This window comes from Mesoplodon mirus (assembly GCF_964341445.2).
Source record: "Mesoplodon mirus genome assembly, chromosome: 4".
NCBI lineage: Eukaryota > Metazoa > Chordata > Mammalia > Artiodactyla > Ziphiidae > Mesoplodon > Mesoplodon mirus.
In genome coordinates, this window is record NC_138979.1 from 61087811 (window position 1) to 61110394 (window position 22584).

Here is a 22584-nt window from a genome sequence, read left to right on the forward strand (position 1 = left end):
CTTCCCATAAGAGACCAGTGGGAATATCCCTCCCTCTTTGTGGTGGAAAGGAGTCATTTGAAGGGAGGTTATCTCCCAGGGCCATTCCTTGGCTATAAAGCTCCGGTCTTAGCTGGCCCCATCCTGAATGGGCCTGATCTCTATCTACATGGCTTTTCCCTTGTTTCTGTTTTCTGGTCTGAAGGTTATAAGAATCCGTGCCCATAGAAAGGATCAGCTGTCTGCAGGAAATCTGCCCAAAGCCAACTCACAGTGTAATATAGAGACAGTTACTGATAAGGTGAGGGTGACTCAGTCTATGGCATCAGGAAACAACCCACTTAAAGTATAACAAATGTAAAATGATCTGTAACCTGGAAGTTTTAACTTCAGAGAGTCTGTTAAAATGAGAGGAGATCTTATACTGATAATAGTATAAGTACAAACAGATGTAATCTACAAGAGAGACACACGAAACAGAAATTCCCCAGCCCTCCTTGGTTTTCATCCTCAATCCACGGCTCCCTGGTCCTTGTTGCTGGAGCCACTTCAGTAGGCCTCAGAGGCTGAATCTGAACTTGTTCTCCAGGACGTCTCCTGACAGTAGGCAAGAAGAAGTTTACGGCCCTCTTGTCTGAGGACCGATTGCAAATTAACTTTGCTATCCACACATTCTTGAGGGGCACTGTGGCATAGTGGTTACTGTCGTGGGTTCTAGGTTCAAATCCTGACTCCCCCGTGGCCTTGGGCAGCTCATTTAACTTTTCTTTGCCTTGGCTTCCTCATCTGTAAAATGGATATAACAGTGGCTGTGTGGATTAAATGAGCAAATATACATAAATCATATGGTGGAGTGGCTGACGTTTAGTAAGTGTCAATAAAAGTTAGCTATTCTTGGGGCTTCCCTGGTGGTGCAGTGGTTGAGAGTCCACCTGCCGATGCAGGGGACACGGGTTCGTGCCCCGGTCCGGGAAGATCCCACGTGCCGCGGAGCGGCTGGGCCAGTGAGCCATGGCCGCTGGGCCTGCGCGTCCGGAGCCTGTGCTCCGCAACGGGAGAGGCTACAACAGTGGGAGGCCCGCGTACCGCAAAAAAAAAAAAAAAAAAGTTAGCTATTCTTAACACCATCTTCATCATTATCACCCCAGGCATCTGTGTTCCTCACCTGTACCATAATTCTGTCTCAGTAACCCACTTCCATACCTGGACTCTGTGAGGCTTGCATTTCTCTGACCAGGTCTCTCTCCTCCCCAGGAAGTAGTGTCTTGCCTTTAACTGGCAGCTCACCTGGCGTCTTGTGGGGGTCCCTGCTCAGGGTCATGCACAGGGAGACCCCCACCTTCCAGAGCACCTTGTTACCTCCTGCTGCACCTTCCCATTCTAGGTGCTCACTGGATACCATAGTCAACCTCTGGGCTCAGCTGCCTCCTGGCAACTGTAGGTGGATTTGCTGCTTCAGCACCTGATCCCTCACTGTGGATCTGATGCCACGTTAAGCCCTCTGGCCTTAGGAGGTAACTGGGCCAGACTCAAATATAAAGAACTTGTTGATGACCAGGGACAGGGTATCCTGAATGACGCATCACAGGTGGCTAGTTGATTCGGCAGATGCTTATGGATATAATAAGAGCACCAGTCATTAGCATTAAAAACACTGATAAAAATGGTATCAGTGTTGAGCCCTTCCAGCTTTGCGTGGCTGTGTGTCTGGAAGGGCTCAATACGGATATATTTTTATTACATAAATGTCATATTTATTGTAGAGAAATTAGACAGTACAAATAAACCGAAAGTTAATTGTAAAAAGAAAACTTCTATAACCCACCTTCCAGAGATAACACTTTTAGTCTCTCTCTCTCCACACACACACCCCACACACATAATCACTTTTTTTCACTTAATGGATTGTGGACTGCTTTCCATGGCATGAAATATGCATTTATATCATCAAATATCAAGCGATTCAAAGTGATTCCGAAGGTGTGTTGTTTCGTGGTCCAGCCCATTGCCACTATGTTACTGATGGGTAGAAAGAGGTTAAACAGACTTGCTAAGTTTTTGTGGTCTACAGCTTCTAATTCTGGTAATTGCCGCTAGGTTAATTAGGGTGGCTTCTGGCTGGAGCCTCATTCAGAGCAGCTTGACTTTACGTAGTTATTTGAGGAAGGAGACATTTGGCCCACTGGTTCTGGTCTCTTTCCATTACAAAAACCTGCCACCCACCCAGCAGCGGATCTCGAGTTTCTAGTGATGGCGAGGGTGGGTGGTCAGCATTCTAGGCTCTGTCTCTATGTCACCGTGGGACCTCTGGTAAGGTGCCCCCCTTCGCCACACCTCTGTTTCCTCATCTTTAAATGAAAGGGGTTGGATTTGCTTTTCTTCTGCTCTCACACTGTGATTTCGTGTTAAGTAATTTGGCGTGTGACTGAGGCTTGGGAGTGGCTCTTAATTGCGGCTGCCTAGTCTGGTGCCAGGCTGGCTGCACTAGAGGGAGCACTTCGAGTGTATATTCCTGGCCCTCTTGCCCACCCTCCATTGGGGCGAAGCCCGAGAATCTGTATTTTTAACACACCCCTTAGTGATTCTTTCTCATCGCAAGGATGGTACTTACTCCCAGGCTGCCCAGCTGATCCCATCCTAGTAGAACTTTGGATCTGGCCAAAGGTTGTAACAAGCATCTTAACTGCAAATCCTTCATGGAGGCAGCTGGTATTGCTGGAAGCCTACATGGTTCCGGCTTCAGGACCACCAGCAGCGTGGCTTCCAGAGCCCTTGGAGACAGCCTTCCCCAGCCTGTCAGCTTCTCACCCATTGTCAGAGCCCAGCCGGCCCTGCTCATCCTGCCGGCCCTTTTCCCCCACCAGTTACCATCACGTTCTACTTCACATGGTTTCTTGCTCCATATGGTTTGGCTCAGGCCGCAGCAGGGTTATGACCACCCTGAGTGTTTGTCCCAGCAGCCTCCCCAAGTGCCCTTGATCAAGCAGGGGATGTTTTTCCTTCCACCTGTTTTCATTTCTCCCTCTGTTCCCTCATCTTCCACGAGACGTCATGTTTCTGATACATACAGTAGATTTCTTTCTAAATCCTTCAGGACTTGAGCTATCATATTAGCAGTTTATTCCAGAGACTTCTATACAGAGCTTTTAATATTTAAGGGGCCAGATGCCTTTCCCATCTGATTATTAAAACACCCCTTCACCACACACACACCTTACACTTAAGCAGTGTTGCTAGTTTTAAAAAGCTAGATCCTAGCTTTAAATGAGAGATTGTGATCTTATTTCACATTTATGTCACATTTTGCTCATATTTATCATTTATAAATGGGACTTCCCTGGTGGCGCAGTGGTTAAGAATCCACCTGCCAATGAAGGGGACACGGGTTCGAGCCCTGGTCCAGGAAGATCCCACATGCCTCAGAGCAACTAAGCCCGTGAGCCACATCTACTGAAGCCTGTGTGCCACAATTACTGAAGCCCGCGCGCCTAGAGCCCATGCTGTGCAACAAGAGAAGCCACTGCAGTGAGAAGCCCGTGCACCGCAAGGAAGAGTAGCGCCTACTCGCCGCAACTAGAGAAAGCCCACGCGCAGCAACGAAGACCTAACACAGCCAAAAATAAATGAATTAATTAAAAAAAAAGAGATATTTGTTAAAAAAAAAAAGAAAGAAAGAAAGAAAGAAAGAAACCAGAGGGAGCTGGTTGTTTTCTTTGAGTAGTCTAGTGTATCAGAATCATCTGGATAGTTTGACAAAATACAGATTATGGGGCCTCATGCCAGATTTACTGAATAATAATCCTTGGAGGAGGGATCCAGGAGTTTGCATCTCCCAGGAGCTCTCTGGGTGGTTCTTTTGCATGCCGAAGGCTAGGAGCTCTTGCTTTAGATGGTGGAGAGAATTTAGACCAGAATTTAGACAAGATGGGAGGACACTGAGAGAGAGCCTGGTGGGCACCAGACCTCTTGGGGTTCAGTGCAGCCTCTGTCCTCACTGGCTGTTTGGCTGCTTCATGCCTCAGTTTGCTCACCTGTAAAAAAAATCTAAAAATACCATATCAATCACATTGGTCATCGTGAAGATTAAGTTAGTTAATATGTGAAATATGCTTAAAATAGTGCCTGCACCTGGTAAGAGCGCTGTACATGTTTGCTGTGAATATTGTCCCACGCACAGGCATGGCATGAACAAAGTCAAACAGATGGAAATGGATGGCCTCTTTGAGGGAGGCGAGCAGACCTCTTTGTCAGGAGCAGGTTTGGGTCAGTGGTTCTCAAATTACGGTATGGAAAAACTTAACACGGGGAGCGTGTTAAAACTTTAGTGTCCTTCCAAAGTTTCTGATTTAGTAAACTTGGAATGAGGCCTTGGGATCTGCATTTAAAATTTTCGATATAGGTGATCAGCACATTTGTAGAACCCCAGGTTTCGGTGGAGGAGGACTGACATTTAACATTGGAGAGGTCTCCTGGGATTTGGCTGGGGCCATGAAGAGATATGGACGCTAATTGCATGTTTAATATCTGCTTTATTAGGTGTGTCCAGAAAGCAGTAGAAGTATCTGGGAGGTACAATGTGCATCCTACAACAACAAGCCATTCATGGGCCGGTTTTATGAATGGGAACCGTTTGCAGAAGGTAAGAATAGCCCTCGCCCTGTCCACAGCAATTATTTTCTGTCTGTTCTCCAACCCTGTTGCCCTTTGGTTATTGCTGGAGGAATTAGTGTGATCCTGGCTAGAGTGACAATGAGGGAGAAAGTGTGACCCCCAGGGCAAGGGGGAGCTGGTCTTTACCAGAGGTAGTGTAGCTCAGGTGACACCTGGACCATCAGTCAGATGGATGAGGCATTGACTGAAACAAGCAGTGTCTGAGGCTGGCAGGATGAGTGAGACAGGGTTTGAGGAATGGGTTAGAGTGAGAGTTTCAAACTAAGGTTGTGAGGAGTGAGCAGGGATGGAGTTTCCCTTTCCCTTGGTTCTTGCTGCAAGCGCTGGTGTGGTGGCTTAAGAGAGCATGTAGAGTTGTAGGGTTGACACTTGCTTGGCTTTTGTGTTGGGGGAGCCTTGAATGCTTTTTCCAAAGATGAAGTGTGGTAGGTAGCCATTGCCCTTGGGACCAAGGTTCCTGCCTTTTCAAAATGATGGAAGATCTGATATTGGTAGAGCTTGTCAGTGCTGTTCTAGATCTTGGAGTCACTTTCCTATGTTGAAACGCAGATGATGACATGGCTTTTGGGCTGAGAAGTGTTAAATTCTGAGATATATCTTCCCATCACAGAGAAAGTAGGCTCCAAAGTGGTGATGGGTCAAGCAAAACTTGTGGGGTTCAATACCGACAGCCATGCTGGCCAGAGGAGAGAGTGCAGCTGCCCTCAGTGTCCAGCTGAAGGGCTCTGCCCAACGTCAGCCCAAGGCAGTGACTGGGGCAGCTGGGCTGGGCCACAACCCAGTGTGTGGAGCACTGCCGTTATGTCCGAGCTCTGGAGAAATTGTCCTGGGGAGGGCTTGATAATGAGTTGTGCGGCTTCTATTACAGAATCAATGTCCAAATGTGGAAGGTTGTGCCTAGGTGTAAGCCCTTGAGGAGGAGAAGGCAGGATTGATGTCTGCTCTGAAATTGGATGCAGAATTATTCTTGTCTGTGCGTTTTTCTCAGAGAAGAGTCTGTAGCCTTGTTTGGATTCTCAAAGTGGTCTCATGACCACTGCCCACTAGGATCACTGAAGAGCCTTCTAGAAATACTGATGCCTGGGCACCACTCCCAGGGATTGTGATTTAATTGGTTTGGGGTGCAGCCTGGGCATGAGGATTTTTTAAAGATCCCAAGTAATTCTAATGAGCAGCTGGGGTGGAGAACCTCTAATCCAAGAGGAAGGCAGGATTTCAGAAGAGCTGGTGACTCTGGCTTAAATTAAAGGCACAGAATCATGGGTGTTTCATAACCTGTGAAATATATTCTTGTGTCAGAACAACAGTACTTGTCAGTGAGCATTTAGAGCATTTTGTCTGAGCTGCACCCTTGCTTTATTGCTGGCTGTGGATAATAATAGCTGCTTTGCCGTGATTCACTGGGAAGAAAGGCAAATTCCTCCAACTGTGCACTGTGCTCCCCATTGTTTCCCCTGGAGCTGGAGCCCCATTGCCCAACCCTCTATGCTTAGTTCAGGGAGGTCATCTGCCAGCCACCTGATCCTGTCAAGCCTGGTAGACTCAGATCTAATATCAAAAGCCCTTTGCATCCCGCAAAGAAAACTTGTGCTAATATTTTCACCTATTATCAATATTCCCTGTGGATGCCTGCTATTGTCTGGTTTATGTATGATTCTACCTTTTCTGTTCTTTTGTTTGCCCTGATTTGTGCCGGACTTTAATTGTGAGTCCTGGCAGGGGGAGGGGAGGAGGCTTTTTTAACATTTGATTTAACTTTTTATTTTGGAAAATTTCAAACGTACGTAAAAATAGAGAGAATAGTATAATCATATAATAATAACCTTCTATTTACCCGTCACTTAGTTTCAACAGTTAACAACTCATGGCTAATCTTTTTTCATATATAACCCACCTGCTCTTCCCCATCCAGATATGGGGAGCTATTTGGATTCACATTATATAGCATAATTCACTGGTGCATATATTAATTAGAACTCTCGGTTGTTAGTGACCGAAATCCAACCTACCTATATAAAAATAAGAAAGATATTTTGTTGATCATGTTACTGGGAAGTCCAAGAGGTGGGCTGGGATTCAGATATGGCTGCATTCCAGGGATTCAGTAATATTAGGACCCTGCTTTTCTCTATCTTTCTCCATCTCTTGGGTCTGTTTACTTACTTCTCAGGTGGATGGGCAGGTTTACATGGCTTTGAACTTGCAATCATAGTGAGAAAGACTCTGTCTTATCTAGTGCTGTGGATTGAATTGTGTCCCCCCAAAAAAGGTATGTTTAAGTCCTATCCCTGGTACCTATGAATTTGCTTATTTGGAAATAGGGTCTTTGCATGGTAATTAAGGTGCAAGTTAAGAAGAGGTCATACTGGATTAGGGTGGGCCCTTATCCAATATGACTGGTGCCCTTATAAAAAGAGAAGAGGCACAGAGACACACATACAGGGAACACTTGGGCACAGAGACAGAGGGAAGATGGCCACGTGACGACCAAGGTGGAGATAAGAATGATGCAGCTACAAGTCAAGGAACACCAAGGATTTCGGGAAAGCACCCGAAACCAGGAGAAGGCACAGAAAGGTTCTTCCCCAGAGATTGCAGAGGGAACATGGCCCTGCCAACACCTTGATTTTGAATTTTCAGCCTCCAGGACTATGAGAGAATAAATTTATGTTGTTTTAAACCACCCAGTTTGTGGTAATTTGCTACGGCAGCCTAGGAAACTAGCATGCCTAGTGATGGTTTCAATCTCAGAAAAACCACACTGTGATCTTCTTTGGATCATATCCCCATCCCTGGACCTGAGTTCAGGGCCTGAGGGGGTCGTTGGGCTAACTCAGGTCATGTGACCAACCCTCTGGTGGGAAACACACATCCCAGCAAGCGGAGGTGGGGAAGAGGGGATTGTGACAGACAGAAAAACAGAATCTTCTCCAGAAATTATTATCTACTTTTTGGCCATAAGCCCTGAAAGTTTGAAGAAGGCAATTTGAATCCTGGTATTTTACAAAGAAAAGAAAAATGCAGACTAGCAGCAGACTAAAGAAATCAGCTATCTTCTACACTGTGTTTGTTACTTTGCCTAGAAAATTCAGCATTCTTTAAAAATATTTATTGACGTTAATATGTCTCACATGCCTAGAAGAGGATCCCATAGTCACCGAAGCTGCATTTACTTTGGCTTTCTTTAAACAATTCTTCTTGCTGCTAAGATTGTTTTCTTGATTTTGTCCTCTTTCCTCTTAAATGACTCCCAGGCTGACCAGTGGGAGGAAGACGCTGTTAATGTTTCTGCAGGGTGTTCATACTTTACGGCTGGATTTTGCATTGGGCTCTTGGTTTTGTTTGGAAGTCTACTGCTACTTGCACATGCCTACTTAGGGAAACAGCTGCACTCATTCAGTCCAATGCCACACAGAATAGTAAAAGCAGAGTACACTCTCTGATAAACACATTAATTTCTCCACATGCTTCTTCTTAGGCTTTTAAATGCATTTCCTGGATATGGTGATCTGTCCTAAGATAATGCCTCTAGGAATTTTTCTCATAGACCTAATACCGTAAAGACGATAGAAGTAGAATTCCAGTGCCTCTGCGTCCCTGTTTACTCAGGATAGTGATAGTTCATGCCTGTCACCCTAGTCCCCCTCCATTCAAAACCACTTTGGACAATAACTTATATGGTCAACTTGGCTATAATGGGAAAGTCTTCTTTAATAGAAAGACTTTTTTTAGGTGCATTGGGGAAAATTGTACCTGTTTTCACGACTAGAGTGTTGGGGCTGGGCAGCACTAGAATCTAGAGTTTTTCTGGGTCGCTGTGGGCTCTTCAGCAGCAAGCATCAGTCTTAGTCCATAAACCAGGGACAGCTTTTTTTTTTTTTTTTTTTTTTTTGCAGTACGCGGGCCTCTCACTGTTGTGGCCTCTCCCATTGAGGAGCACAGGCTCCGGACGCACAGGCTCAGCGGCCATGGCTCACGGGCCCAGCCGCTCCGCGGCATGTGGGATCTTCCCGGACCAGGGCACGAACCCGTGTCCCCTGCATCGGCAGGCGGACTCTCAACCACTGCGCCACCAGGGAGGCCCCAGGGACAGCTTTTTATTGGAGCACCATAAGTGCACTGTGTGTCCTCGATAGCTGAACTAAATAGAGTGCAAATCTACAAGCCAAAAGTGAGGCTGAGTCAGAAATTGGAGGTTGCTAAGTGGTCATGTGACCAGGGCCACTGTATCTGTCAGGCCTTAGTAGCTTATGCTGCAGGAACAAAGAGCCCCCAAATCCTGATGAACAAAGAGCCTCCAAATCCCTGATGACATGAACAAAAGTTTGTCTTACGCTCATGCTACCTGTGTAATGTAGTAAGTATTCTGCTCATTCGGGGACCCAGGCTGATAGAAGCTGCACCTCAACTTCCGCTTCCACTGAGGCAGGGAAAGGGAGCAAGTGAATCACACATGGGTTCTTTAAGCTTCTACTGGAAGCGATCCCTGTTGTTTCTGCTCACATCTCATTGGCCACAGCAAGTTGCATGTCACACTTAACTTCAAGGGCAGCAGGGAGGTACCCATCCCACTGTGTGCTTGAAGGAGGAGAAATTGAATATCCGTGACCAGCCCTAATGACTAGCACAGGCAGGAAGCTCCAACAGTGCCTTCCTTCTAAGTCCAGGAGACTTTTATTAGGCTGCTTGCAAGGAGAGTAGATTTTGCTCCAGGAAATATTAAAGGTGCCACATAGTCTCTAATAGCCACAGAGCCCTGAGCCACTGAGACCATTTCTTCTCCTTGACTAAAGCTCTGAGGGGCAGAGGTGGAATGTTGGCACCCAGGTGCCCAGGTGTGCTGCTGAGTCCCCCACCAGTCTGCCCTGGCACAGATACTCCACTGGTGCGTGGGGCAAGGGCTGCCATAAACATGGACAGTATTATCCAAACTGTATGACGTGAGGAAGGAAGGCTTAGGACCAAGTGCTGGTGAACCTGGGATTAGGATGTTCATGTTTTAATGAAGCACCTTCATTCATTCCTAGGTACCTGCAATTCTCTATCCTCCAGCCCACCCCTCCTGCACAGACAGTTCATAGTCATCAGGGACCTTTCAGAGTGGACAGGGAAGGCCTAAGGGTAACGAGAGGAGTTTTCCAGTAATACCCACCTCAAGATCCATTCTCAAGCTCTCTTATCCATGCCTAGGAATACCTGGCAAGACTAGGCCATGGTTGCTTACGTATGAGTGTATTATTGAGGACAAAGCAAAATCCTGAGGGCAACCTCTTGTGAAAACAAAACGGTGATTTGGGTTTTATATATGTTGAGTTTGAATGAATGGTAGTGAGATGCCCAGCAGGAAGTTGGGGATGTTTAAGGGAGTTACCTTAGGGTTGTAGACCTGTATTTGAAGTCATTGGTTTTGGTGTGATAATTGAAGCCACTGTGATGGATACGACCTTCAAGAGAGCGTAGAATCATGAGGACAAGGGATCCAGGAAGGAGCTTTGGATTATGCCCACTTTAAAGAAGCAGGGGAAAGAGAGTCAACCATGAAAGGAGCCTGAGAAGAGGTGGCACCAAAGCATTATAATGCCTTATATCATCTCTTACAGTAATATAGTCTATTATGGTTTATAAAGTTCTCTTATTACATACACCACAGTGAGGAACAAATGAGATAATAGAAATTGCTTGTGTTTATTGAGCACTTACTACGTACCAGGCATAGCTCTAAATGCTACTCATTTACTCCTCACAACAACCCTGTGAGGTGGGTACTATTATCAGCCTCATTTTACAGAAGAAACAAAGTATATAATAGTTAACTAACTTGCCCAGGGTTATCCAGCTAGTAAGTGATAGAGCCAGGTTCTAAACTCAGAATCTGGCTACAGGATCTGTACTCTCAATGTGTATGGAAGCCAGGAGAAAGATGTGTACAGTTGTGAGCATTTAAGACTAGTCTTTGGGTACCTGTTTTCCTCGTAAAAACTGTCTGAGTAATTAACGTTTAAATTTTCTTAAAAAAGTGAAAGAAGGGGCTGTGGGAGAGAAGCAGTCATAACAGCTTAACACAGCAAGAGGTCAAGGAGAGAATGAGAACTGAGAAAATAAGACTAGGATAGACGGTTGGGAAAACCACTGGAAAGAAATTAAAGAGGGTAGCTGGTGAATAGAGCTAGCTCTTTCTTTTAAAAATTGCTGTGAAGAAGGCATATGGAGAGTGTTTGCTAGTTTAAGGGGAAAGAGAAAGGTTTGTTTGGAATGGTAGAGAAATGAGGATTCTGTGGATTGAGAGAATGAAACTTATAAAGAAGAATAAAGGGTTAATAGAATGGTGCCTATGAACCTACTCTATCCTAGAAGAAAAGGTGGAAAATAGGCACTTTTTTTCCTCTTGGAAAAGGTATGTTATTGTTTCTCTGCATTCTGTTATAGAAAGCTTTTTCACCATTAAATAAAAATGCATTTATTCAAGAGAAATGAAAGCAATCATAGGTCCATAAAAAATATTTGTTTAAGAATGTTCACAACAGCTTTTTTCATAAAAGCTCCAAACTGGAAACAACCCAACTATCCATAAAGAGGAGACAATAAACAAACTATGGTACCTTCATACAATGGAGTATTACTCAGCAATAAAATAGACTGCTCTACTGATGCATATAGCAATCTGGATGAACCTCAGAAATATTATGTTGAGCAAAATAAGCCAGATGTAAGAGTACATACTGTCTGATTCCTTTTATATTATGTTCTAAAGTAGGAGAAATTAGGCTATGGTGATGAACGTCAGAACAGTGTTTGCCTGTTTGGGTGTGGGGAAGGATTAGCTGGAAAGCGGCATGATAGAACTTTGTGGAGCAATGGTAATGATCCAAATCATGATTTGCATGGTTGTTACACAGGTGAATATAGTTGTCAAAACCCATCAACTGAATTCTTGTGATCTAGGCATTTTCTTGTATATAAATGATCCTTTAAAAAGTCCATTAGATTCTCTTTCCTCTTCTCTGTCTTCATCTCTGTGTTTCTAAAAGTGAAATTTAGAGCCAGTATAAATTTCACCATTATAGAACTATTCTAAGGCTTGCTAGTTTGCCTCTTTCTCTCTCATTCTATTTTAAATACTCTTTACTACTGACCATGGAGAAACAAGAGGATTTTAGGGAGAATGGACTCAGATGCAGAGTATCATTTTTGGAATCATTTAGGATCCATCATAGGGCTTTGTTGGGCCTGGAAATCCTCAGGTAGGTCCGGAATCTGAGGAAGCAAGCTGCACATCTGTATAAGTTAGCATTCTTTTTTTTTTTTTTTTTTTTCCTTGTAAGCAACAGACACCAATTTTGGCTAAGTCAAACACAAAAGGATTTTATTGGAAGGATATACAGTAGCTCTGAGAATCAACAGGAAGTGTGCAGGACCAAGCTGGGTGAAGGACAGAAACTGAGGAAGCTCTGGGGATCCAGGTGGACTAACTGACAGTCTTACTTGTCTGCTGCTGCTGCAGTGGATAAATTCCAACAGGTTTCTCCATCCAAGAGTCAAAGCCCTGGAAATAAGAGCCCTATTGGCTTGCTCCAGGCCACATGCCCACTCCTCGGCCGGGGGTAAAAGGGTGGGGGGAGTCCTGACTGACTCGGCCGGGGGTAAAAGGGTGGGGGGAGTCCTGACTGACAGTCCCAGCAAGACTACACACAGAGGGGGAGAATTAATTTCCAAAAAGGAAATCCTGGTGCTGAACCAAAAGAAGGAAGAATGGGTCTTGAAGGGCCCCAAACAACCCATGTCCATGACAGAAACTCACAGGTCAGGGTGCCCATCTGGTTTGTCAACTGTCCTTTCAGCAGTAGGCTCACAGGGCCTCTTGACACCTTGGAGGGATTACTGGAATTAGGATATTACGTTTGAGTATCACTCGTTTGTCCTCCTTGTGTTTCTGTTTCTGCAGATTTCTACAGATAGGCCTCCTTATGCATGTATGGCATGTGACTGTGTGGGTCCCCTTTGCTTCCACACATTATCAGGCATAATTCAGGTTGACCAGTGTGCATTTACACAGGGGCACGGGAGAGAGGCTGGTGTTCTGTGGTAACCTTTACCATCCCACTGCATCCTGTGTTGAGGGTGATGACCTCAGGGGGAAGGGAAGGGGGGTTAGTAATGGTTCTGTTCCTTCCCCCTGATTTCCGTAATCCTGGTCACCCTCCTGCTCCCCAGTGGGACTATCTATGTGAAGTACACCTAGAACACGTCTAGTTCTTGCATCCACACTGTGTTTCTCTCTGTATCTGAAGAGTATGAAAGATGTAGGGTGGAGCACACGGTGTCACATCTCTGTGAGTCTCTTTTCCCTGGGACATTTAGGATTTAGAAAGGGAAAGATTGTTTGAGGGAGAGTATCGCCCCTGCTCTAAAGTCTTCTGGAAGGTATAAATGATTCGTGTAAAAGCGATTTCTTTCCTGGTGCTTGAACCAGCGTCATTCTAAGTAATAGTAAAGAAAAGCCTCAGGGTACATTTCAACATCTAGTAAGCAGATTAGTCTAAATGTGAGTAATTTTGAGGATTGAAAACCAAGGGTAGAGCTTAAACCCATTGCAAAATATTAAATAATGAGACCCAATCCTGTCGTTTCTTTCTTCTAAGAAGCTCAGCTTTCTTCAAAGACTGCCTCATCTTCGTGGTGTCAGGATGGGCAAGGTCAGATGTCACTACAGTGTTCCTATTCTACAGACGCAGGAACTGAGACTTCAGGTTGGATGGTTTGCTCCAAGTCGCAGGATAAAATAGAAGGATCAGAGTAAACAAGAAGTTACATAACCACAGCCTGCTGATTTCAGAGCAGTCATTTGCCTCAGGGGCTACCAAAGAATTTCTCTCTCTGTGTAACCAAGCTGTGACCAATTCGGTACCTTTAAAAACAAACAAATGTGTGTTGTTTTTTTTTAACATCTTTATTGGAGTATAATTGCTTTACAGTGGTGTGGTAGTTTCTGCTTTATAACAAAGTGAATCAGTTATACATATACATATGTTCCCATATCTCTTCCCTCTTGCGTCTCCCTCCCTCCCACCCTCCCTATCCCACCCCTCTAGGTGGTCACAAAGCACCGAGCTGATCTCCCTGTGCTATGCGGCTGCTTCCCACTAGCTATCTATTTTACGTTTGGTAGTGTATATATGTCCATGCCACTCTCTCACTTTGTACATTGACTAAGACTTTTCCAGGAAATCCTGGGTCTCTGTCTTAATCCCTTGTAGCACAGCTCTGTCACCCTCTGAGCAGAGGCCTCTGACTGTAAATTGGTAGAGTTGGGTCCCAAAGGAGTGGTCAGGACATTTGGTTGCACCTTGCATGAACATCGAGACATTAGTATGGGGCCAACATCAAGAGGTTTTTAGAGTTAGAGGCCTTAGGGCTAGAAAGTAATCAATGAAAATGCAATTTCTGTTTAAACCGTAAATCCAGCCCATCCTTTTGCATATTTACCAAAGAGAGTCTCCCTCATCTGCATAGTCACTCCCCAAAAGCTATTAAATAGCAACCATACCTGTCTGTATCTGCTTCTTAGAAATTCCATGAGTGAGAACATTCCATGAGTCAGTGGAACTTGTTTACAAAGGATTAAAGGAAAAATCTGATGTGTATCTGTGGTTGGGTGGGAAGAAGGGAGAGAGCATGTTCAGCATTCCCAGGCAGTCTGCTTCACCTTCCTCCTCACATTGCCTACACTTTGCAATAATGGCATTCTTATAATGCCACTATAATTCACTCTGGGGTGATTATTTGTTGCCTGGCTACCCTTTGGAGCCACATTTAATGAAACCTCCAGGTTCCCCCTTCAGATACTTGAAAGCAGCCGTCTTGTCACCCTAAATCTTATTTCACCAGCCTGCTGAATGTTTATTTCCTTCAGTTGATTCCTTATGGATTGGAGCATGCAACTTGTTTATCATCTTGGCTATTCTCTTTAGAATCAATACATGAGTCATAACAAGCAGCTCTGGTTGAGCGTGGCTCTGATGTGCTGGGCTCAGGAGCAAGGAGTGTCACTGGGATTGATTAGTGATGTCTCGCGCAGGTATGGGAAGGGAAATGGCAGCACATACACTGCCTCTTTTCTGCCTTTACAGTTTTTTTATATATATTTTAATCTTATTGGAGTAGAGTTGATTTACAGTGTTGTGTTAGTTTCAGGTGTTCAGCAAAGTGATTCGGTTATACATATGCATATATTCATTCCTTTTTAGATTCCTTTCTCATATAGGTTATCACAGAGTATTGAATAGAGTTCCCAGTGCTATACAGTAGGTCCTTGTTGGTTACTCGTAGCATGTGTATGTTCACCCCAAGCTCCTGGTTTATCCACCCCCACCCCACCCTACCCCACCATGTTTCCCCTTTGCTAACCTTAAGTTTGCTTTTGATATCTGTAAGTCTGTTTTTGTCTTTCACATTGTGATGATATAGGTGCCAACTAACCCTGTTAGTTGTTTGAAAATTTGGGATGAGTTCCTATGTATTGAACAGAGATGAGACTCTTAAATGATTCACAAAGTTTGCCAAGCAGTACATAGGTCTTGCTTCAAATGCAAGTATAAAGCTTCTGATTTTAGAATACAGTAATCAAGGAAATGATGCAAATAAATATAATGAACACATCATTGTACTAGCTCTGTCTAAAATGTGTTCACATTTAGAATGTAAGTAAAAACCAAATAATGTATAACTGTTTGTAATTTTCCAAGAGAGGCCTTTTAGGATGGCTGAAATAGTCAGGGGAAGGCCTGCTTTCCCAGAGTGATCCTTTAAATTAAGGGTTCTTTCAGGGGCCCAGTGTATCTAGAGGTGGAGGGACTAACTCAAGGACAATTTCTAAAAACTGGATTGTCTGATACTGAAGTGTGCAATAGGTTTCTTTCTACCTTTGGAATTGTATTTCCTGTCTGCATCTGAGGCTGTGTCTACTGCAGCAAAACAAAATGAAGTAGTGGAGGGGACTTCCCCGGTGGTTCAGTGGGTAAGACTCCGTGCTCCCGATGCAGGGGGCCTGGGTTCGATCCCTGGTCAGGGAACTAGATCCTGCGTGCATGCTGCAGCTAAGAAATCCACATGCCGCAGCTAAATATCCTGCATGCTGCAACTAAAACCCGGTGCAGCCAAAAAAAAAAAGAGAAAAAAAAGAAAAAGAAAAAAAGTACAAGGCAAAATTTTTTAAAAATGAAGTAGTGGCAATGATTTATATTTGAATTATCCTGCTTCCAAACCCAGCTATTTTCAGCCTGAACTACGGAGAGCACTTGTCATCATGTCTTGAGTTCACATACATCATTATCACACCTCTTTCCTGCAAACCTAGGTGACATGAACAGCTAACTATTTGAGGTCCTTTGAACCCAAATACTTAGCAACTGAGTATATATTGAGATGTATGGTTTTCTTTAAGATTACTAATTGTGATACATAGCCTGATATATTAGGCTTTAGTTCCCAACCATTTCTGTTCATATGGGAGAAATTTCTGGATTGTTGCATTTCTCCTCTCTTTCTTGTTCTGTGACTGTCACTGCTCCATTCTCACCCATGATGGAAACTGGTGATCTTCGGATGGCCCACCAAAGGAGACGTACATTTCTGGCCCTTTCTGTGCTGGAACTAACATGGTACAGATTCTGTAGCTCCCCCGGGGCAAAGCAGAAGTACTCTATTATATGATTCGTACTGTTCAGCTCACCCTTCTCTGGTTAGTGCTTAGTGTTATTACTGGATTTTTCCATTCTCTCTTTTTGGGTTACCACATACACACATACACATACCACCACCACCACCAAAACCCCCTGTGAGGAAATCACTGTATAACTTTGTTGACCAACACGTGTGTGGATATGTTTAAATAGTTCAGAAGTAAAACAAGGAAAAGCCCCGTATAAATTCTACTTTTGAACTAAAGACTAGATAGTGGTTTTGCAAATGTAAGTGATCGATAATTGATTAGCAGCTTTGGAGCTGGTCAACAGACTTTACAACTCAGGATTGTTATTTAGTAATTAATGACAAGAAAAGTTTAGGAAAACAAAATTCTATGTTGTACTCAGTTAATATTTTTCTTTTCAACCTTGCTACAAACGGTTTTCATCGTGGAGGCATGGAGGAGAATGGTGAGTAGACCTCGTTTGGGAAGGGATTACAATTGGGAGAGGCTGAAATAGAGCAGGTTATGGGGGTGGAGAGCCAGGCATTTCATGGGTCAGAACCGCCAGGCAGACAAACCTTGTCATGAGCTTAGTGAGGCCAGAAGTCACCAATAGATAGGGCAAGAGACTGGCAGGGCAAACCATAGATTTCACATGGTTACCCAATTAATTTTTGCTTTAAGATTTTATCAAGTGAGCCATAGTTTATTGGGCTGAGTCAAGTTTCGTTCAGGGGAGCGATTGAAGTTTGGGTTAATCCCTGGAAACAGCTTTCGTCTAAAGTCATGTTCCAGCAAACGATGTTTTTTAAAAAAATATTGAGCAGCACATTAAAAATAGGTCAGATTTAAACAGGACAGTGGAGCTTTTGGTTTGGGGAAAAACTTGCAGTCATTATTAAGAGATGTGTCTGTTGTGAGCATTAGGCCTGCCGGTCTTTAGGAAAGGGAGAAAGTGGAGGGGAGGGCTGTGACCCTCCATTCAGTTCATGTAACCTCTTGATGCCAAAAATTAGAAAGGAGAAGCGTAGCTGATACATACAGCCCAAATTCCATTTGTACTTAAGGTTACGTAACTGCTCATCATGTAATAGCTTTGGCCCTCGCCCAACGAGCATGTAGATATTGGCAGCTTTGCATGCCTAATAGATCCCCATCAATCAGTCACGATGCCTTGTCCCACACCCAGTTGCCTTGTTTGTTTAAGCTGGCTTTGGAGGTTGTATAAATAGCTTTAGCAACCTGCTGTCCCACTCCCAGTGATCAGTGGCACCTTCAAAAAAAAATCCCTTGGCATGTTCTTAGGATTCGAAGGAGTAGAACTTGACCCACTGATATTTACCATGGTTATCAGTCTTCTTCCCTGTATGTTCTCGTGCATTACAGGCAGGGAGCATGGAGGGGCCCCTGGGGTAACTGCTCCCACCCTGGCTCGCTGGACCTGCCAGGCCTCTGCCTTTCAGAATCAGCTAGTGTACTGTCCCACCTGATGGAGCCTGGCAAGGGCTGCACAGGGACTGCCAAATGAAACTGTGCCTCAGGACTGGACAGGTGAGTTCAAGTTCACACAGAATAGAAAGGTGCACTTTTTCTCCTTAAGAAGTGAAGATAAAAAAAGATTGCTACAACATGTTGGCGTTGATTCAGGCAGCCACCTTGTGGTCTGTGTGAGGGATAGCCTTGGGGTAGCAGGAAGGACAGTGGACAGAGGACACAACCCCAGAGGTACCAGCCACAGCTTCCTTGGACCACAGTAAGAAATAGCTTCCTCCCGTTGCGAAGATCCAGTGAGATGATGTGTATGTAGCATGTGTATAAAGGTTGTAAGTTCCACTATTGATGACCAGGTGCCTGCATCCTCCAGGTGGAATCTGGAATGGTGAATAGTATGGGGCATATGCAGATGTCGGGAAAGGCATTCCAGGCAGAGGGAACAGCACAAGCCAAGGTGCAAGGGTGGAAAATACAGAATGTATTAGGAGAAATCAGGGAGTGTCCTTTGGTTGGAACAAAGGGTGTTTAAAGGGAAGAAATGCAGGATAAGGTTGGGCTGGAAGTTTGGGGCCAGATTATGGAGGGCCTCAAATAGGAGGCTAAGGAAATTGGACTTCATTTTACAGGCAGTGAAGAGGTATTGGGGTTTTTTAAAGCAGGGAAGTAACATGGTCAGAGCTGAGCTTCAGGAAAATTAATCTGGCAGCAAAATGCTGCAAAACCTCTTTGGAACAAGAAGGGATATAAATAAATAAATAATTCGAAAATTTGGCAGGAGTGTTTTCAAATACGTTCTGAAATGTACATGCTATATATTTTGAAATGATAATATCTTTCTTGTTCTTTTTTTTTCCCTCACAACAGCCAAATTCCTTTTTCATTCCCTCTCTTTTCTTTCTTTTCTGCGTTCCCTCCCTCTCTCCCTCTTCCTTTGTTTCTTTCTCTTGCTCATTCACTCTGTCACTCCTTCTCTCCTGTCTGCCTTTCATGGTGGGTGTTGCTTTGGCGGGGGTGAAAACCGAGCCAGAGGTTGAGGCTTCCAGCACAGTGCTTCCAGGAGGTCCAGCCTTCTGGGGCCTCTGCGCCTGCTGTGACGGGGTCCCACTACTGAAGGAAGCTCAAACATCCAACCTTGATTGTCACCAACCCTGACCATACAAAATCTAGGTATTTTGAATGAGCAGGCAAATTCCTGTAATTCATGTGGACAGTGTTTCTATAATCCAGTTTTCTGGACTCATCACCAAAAGGTTCAGTCGACTTCTGTAACGCTTGGGTTAGCAATAACAGTGGTATTTCTATGGGTTTTATCAGTATGGCCCTTGTCCTTTGCTCAAGCAAATTGGATAAATGTGTTTAGACCCTAGGTGTTTCTGCATTTCACTTGCAAGTTTGTGACACTGTGTGAGATCCCCTGACTGAGATAGGAATCTGAAAAGTCTGCTTTGCAAGATGTGTGTCCGGAAAAGAGTCACTTAGCTTTATTTTTCTTCACTTATTTGTGCATTTGCAACAATGCTCATTAATTAGTTAGAAAACTTTTGCTTGTTTCTGTGAAAAATGGCAATCAAGTGAGATGTAAACCTATCATGAGATGTGAAAGTATGGTTAACTTGTAGTGTGTAGTGTAAGGCTATAAACAGGAAACTCTCCATGGATATTTGATTCCTGAAAAAGCTGGGAGCCTCTATAAATATTTTTCTGTTTGTGAATCTGGGAACTCAAGAAGGTTCCAGATATGTGCCTCAGGAATGTTAAGAGTCTGCTGTAAATCCAAATTCACAAAACAGATAAATTATTGGATGACTATTCAGATTGCAAAACAAATTTTCATTTTATTAAATATTTACTCTGCATATTTACCCTAGAGAAGTTCTTTAAGGAAATATAGTTAGTATTTTATTTACAGACATTCAATATATACAACTGTTTCTTTTTTTTTTCTTTTTAGCATCTTTATTGGAGTATAATTGCTTTACAATGGTGTCTTAGTTTCTGCTTTATAACAAAGTGAATCAGCTATACGTATACATATATCCCCATATCTCCTCCCTCTTGCATCTCCCTCCCACTCTCCCTATCCCACCCCTCTAGGTGGTCACAAAGCACCGAGCTGATCTCCCTGTGCTATGTGGCTGCTTCCCACTAGTTATCTGTTTTACATTTCGTAATGTATATAAGTCCATGCCACTCTCTCACTTCGTCCCAGCTTACCCTTCCCCCTCCCCCTATCCTCGGTCAATTCTCTATGTCTGCGTCTTTATTCCTGTCCTGCCCCTAGGTTCTTCAGAACCTTTCTTTTTTAGATTCCATATATATATGTATTAGAATGTGGTATTTGTTTTTCTCTTTCTGACTTACTTCACTCTGTATGACAGACTCTAGGTCCATCCACCTCACTACAAATAACTCAATTTCATTTCTTTTTAAGGCTGAGTAATATTCCATTGTATATATGTGCCACATCTTCTTTATCCATTCATCTGTCGATAGACACCTAGGTTGATTCCATGTCCTGGCTATTGTAACTAGACCTGCAGTGAACATTGTGGTACATGACCCTTTTTGAATTATGGTTTTCTCAGGGTATATGCCCAGTAGTGGGATTGCAGGGTCGTATGGTAGTTCCATTTTTAGTTTTTTAAGGAACCTCCATACTGTTCTCCATAGTGGCTGTATCAATTTACATTCCCAGCAAGAGTGCAAGAGGGTTCCCTTTTCTTCACACCCTCTCCAGCATTTATTGTTTGTATATTTTTTGATGATGGCCATTTTGACTGGTGTGAAGTGATACCTCATTGTAGTTTTGATTTGTATTTCTCTAATGATTAGTGATGTTGAGCACCGTTCATGTGTTTGTTGGCAATCTGTATATCTTCTTGGGGAGAAATGTCTATTTAGATCTTCTGCCTATTTTTGGATTGGGTTGTTTTTTTTGACATTGAGTTGCTTGTAAATTTTGGAGATTAATCCTTTGTCAGTTGCTTCATTTGCAAATATTTTCTCCCATTCTGAGGGATATCTTTTCATCTTGTTTATGGTTTCCTTTACTGTGCAAAAGCTTTTACGTTTCATTAGGTCCCATTTGTTTATTTTTGCTCTTATTTCCATTGCTCTAGGAGGTGGGTCAAAAAGGATGTTGCTGTGACTTATGTCATAGAGTGTTCTGCCTATGTTTTCCTCTGAGGGTTTTACAGTGTCTGGCCTTACATTTAGGTCTTTAATCCATGTTGAGTTTATTTTTGTGTATGGAGCTAGGGAGTGTTCTAATTTCATTCTTTTACATGTAGCTGTCCAGTTTTCCCCGCACCACTTATTGAAGAGGCTGTCTTTTCTCCATTGTATCTTCTTGCCTCCTTTATCAAAAATAAGGTGACCATATGTGCATGGGTTTATCTCAGGGCTTTCTATCCTGTTCCATTGATCTATATTTCTGTTTTTGTGCCAGTACCATACTGTCTTGATTACTGTTGATTTGCAGTATAGTCTGAAGTCAGGAAGCCTGATTCCTCCATCTCTGTTTTTCTTTCTCAAGATTGATTTGGCTATTTGGGGTTTTTTTGTTGTTGTTGTTTCCATACAAATTGTGCAATTTCTTGGTCTAGTTCTGTGAAAAACTACCAATTGGTAGTTTGATAGGGATTGCACTGAATCTGTAGATTGCTTTGGGTAGTAGAGTCATTTTCACAATGTTGATTCTTCCAATCCATGAACATGGTATATCTCTCCATCTGTTTATATCATCTTTAATTTCTTTCATCAGTGTCTTACAGTTTTCTGCATACAGGTCTTTTGTCTCCTTAGGTAGGTTTATTCCTAGGTATTTTATTCTTTTTGTTGCAATGGTAAATGGGAGTGTTTCCTTAATTTCTCTTTCAGATTTTTCATCATTAGTGTATAGGAATGCAAGAGATTTCTGTGCATTACTTTTGTATCCTGCTACTTTACCAGATTCATTGATTAGCTCTAGTTATTTTCTGGTAGCATCTTTAGGATTCTCTATATATAGTATCATGTCATCTGCAAACAGTGACAGCTTAACTTTTTCTTTTCTGATTTAGATTCCTTTTCTTTTTCTTCTCTGATTGCTGTGGCTAAAGCTTCCAAAACTATGTTGAATAATAGTGGTGAGAGTGGACAACCTTGTCTTGTTTCTGATCTTAGAGGAAATGGTGTCAGTTTTTCACCACTGAGAATGATGTTTGCTGTGGGTTTGTCATATATGGCCATTATTATGTTGAGGTAAGTTCCCTCTATGCCTACTTTCTGGAGGGTTTTTATCATAAATGGGTGTTGAATTTTGTCAAAAGCATTTTCTGCATCTATTGAGATGATCATATGGTTTTTCTCCAATTTGTTAGTATGGTTTATCACATTGATTGATTTGCATATATTGAAGAATCCTTGCATTCCTGGGATAAACCCCACTTGATCATGGTGTATGATCCTTTTAATGTGCTGTTGGATGCTGTTTGCTAGTGTTTTGTTGAGGATTTTTGCATCTATGTTCATCAGTGATATTGACCTGTAGTTTTCTTTCTTTGTGACATCTTTGTCTGGTTTTGGTATTAGGGTGATGGTGGCCTCCTAGAATGAGTTTGGTAGTGTTCGCCCCTCTGCTATATTTTGGAAGAGTTTGAGAAGGATAGGTGTTAGCACTTCTCTAAATGTTTCATAGAATTCGCCTTTGAAGCCATCTGGTCCTGAGCTTTTGTTTGTTGGAAGATTTTTAATCACAGTTTCAATTTCAGTGC

General features: G+C 43.2%; 1 protein-coding gene across 1 annotated transcript in view; it reads left to right on the forward strand.

Moving 5' to 3' along the window:
* The window catches only part of THSD4 (thrombospondin type 1 domain containing 4), a 584514-nt gene that overhangs the window by 132164 nt on the left and 429766 nt on the right, over positions 1 to 22584 (forward strand). The window contains exon 6 of the mRNA XM_082618510.1: positions 4516 to 4618. Coding sequence (XP_082474636.1) covers positions 4516 to 4618 — 103 coding nt within the window. The remainder of the gene's footprint in view (positions 1 to 4515; positions 4619 to 22584) is intronic.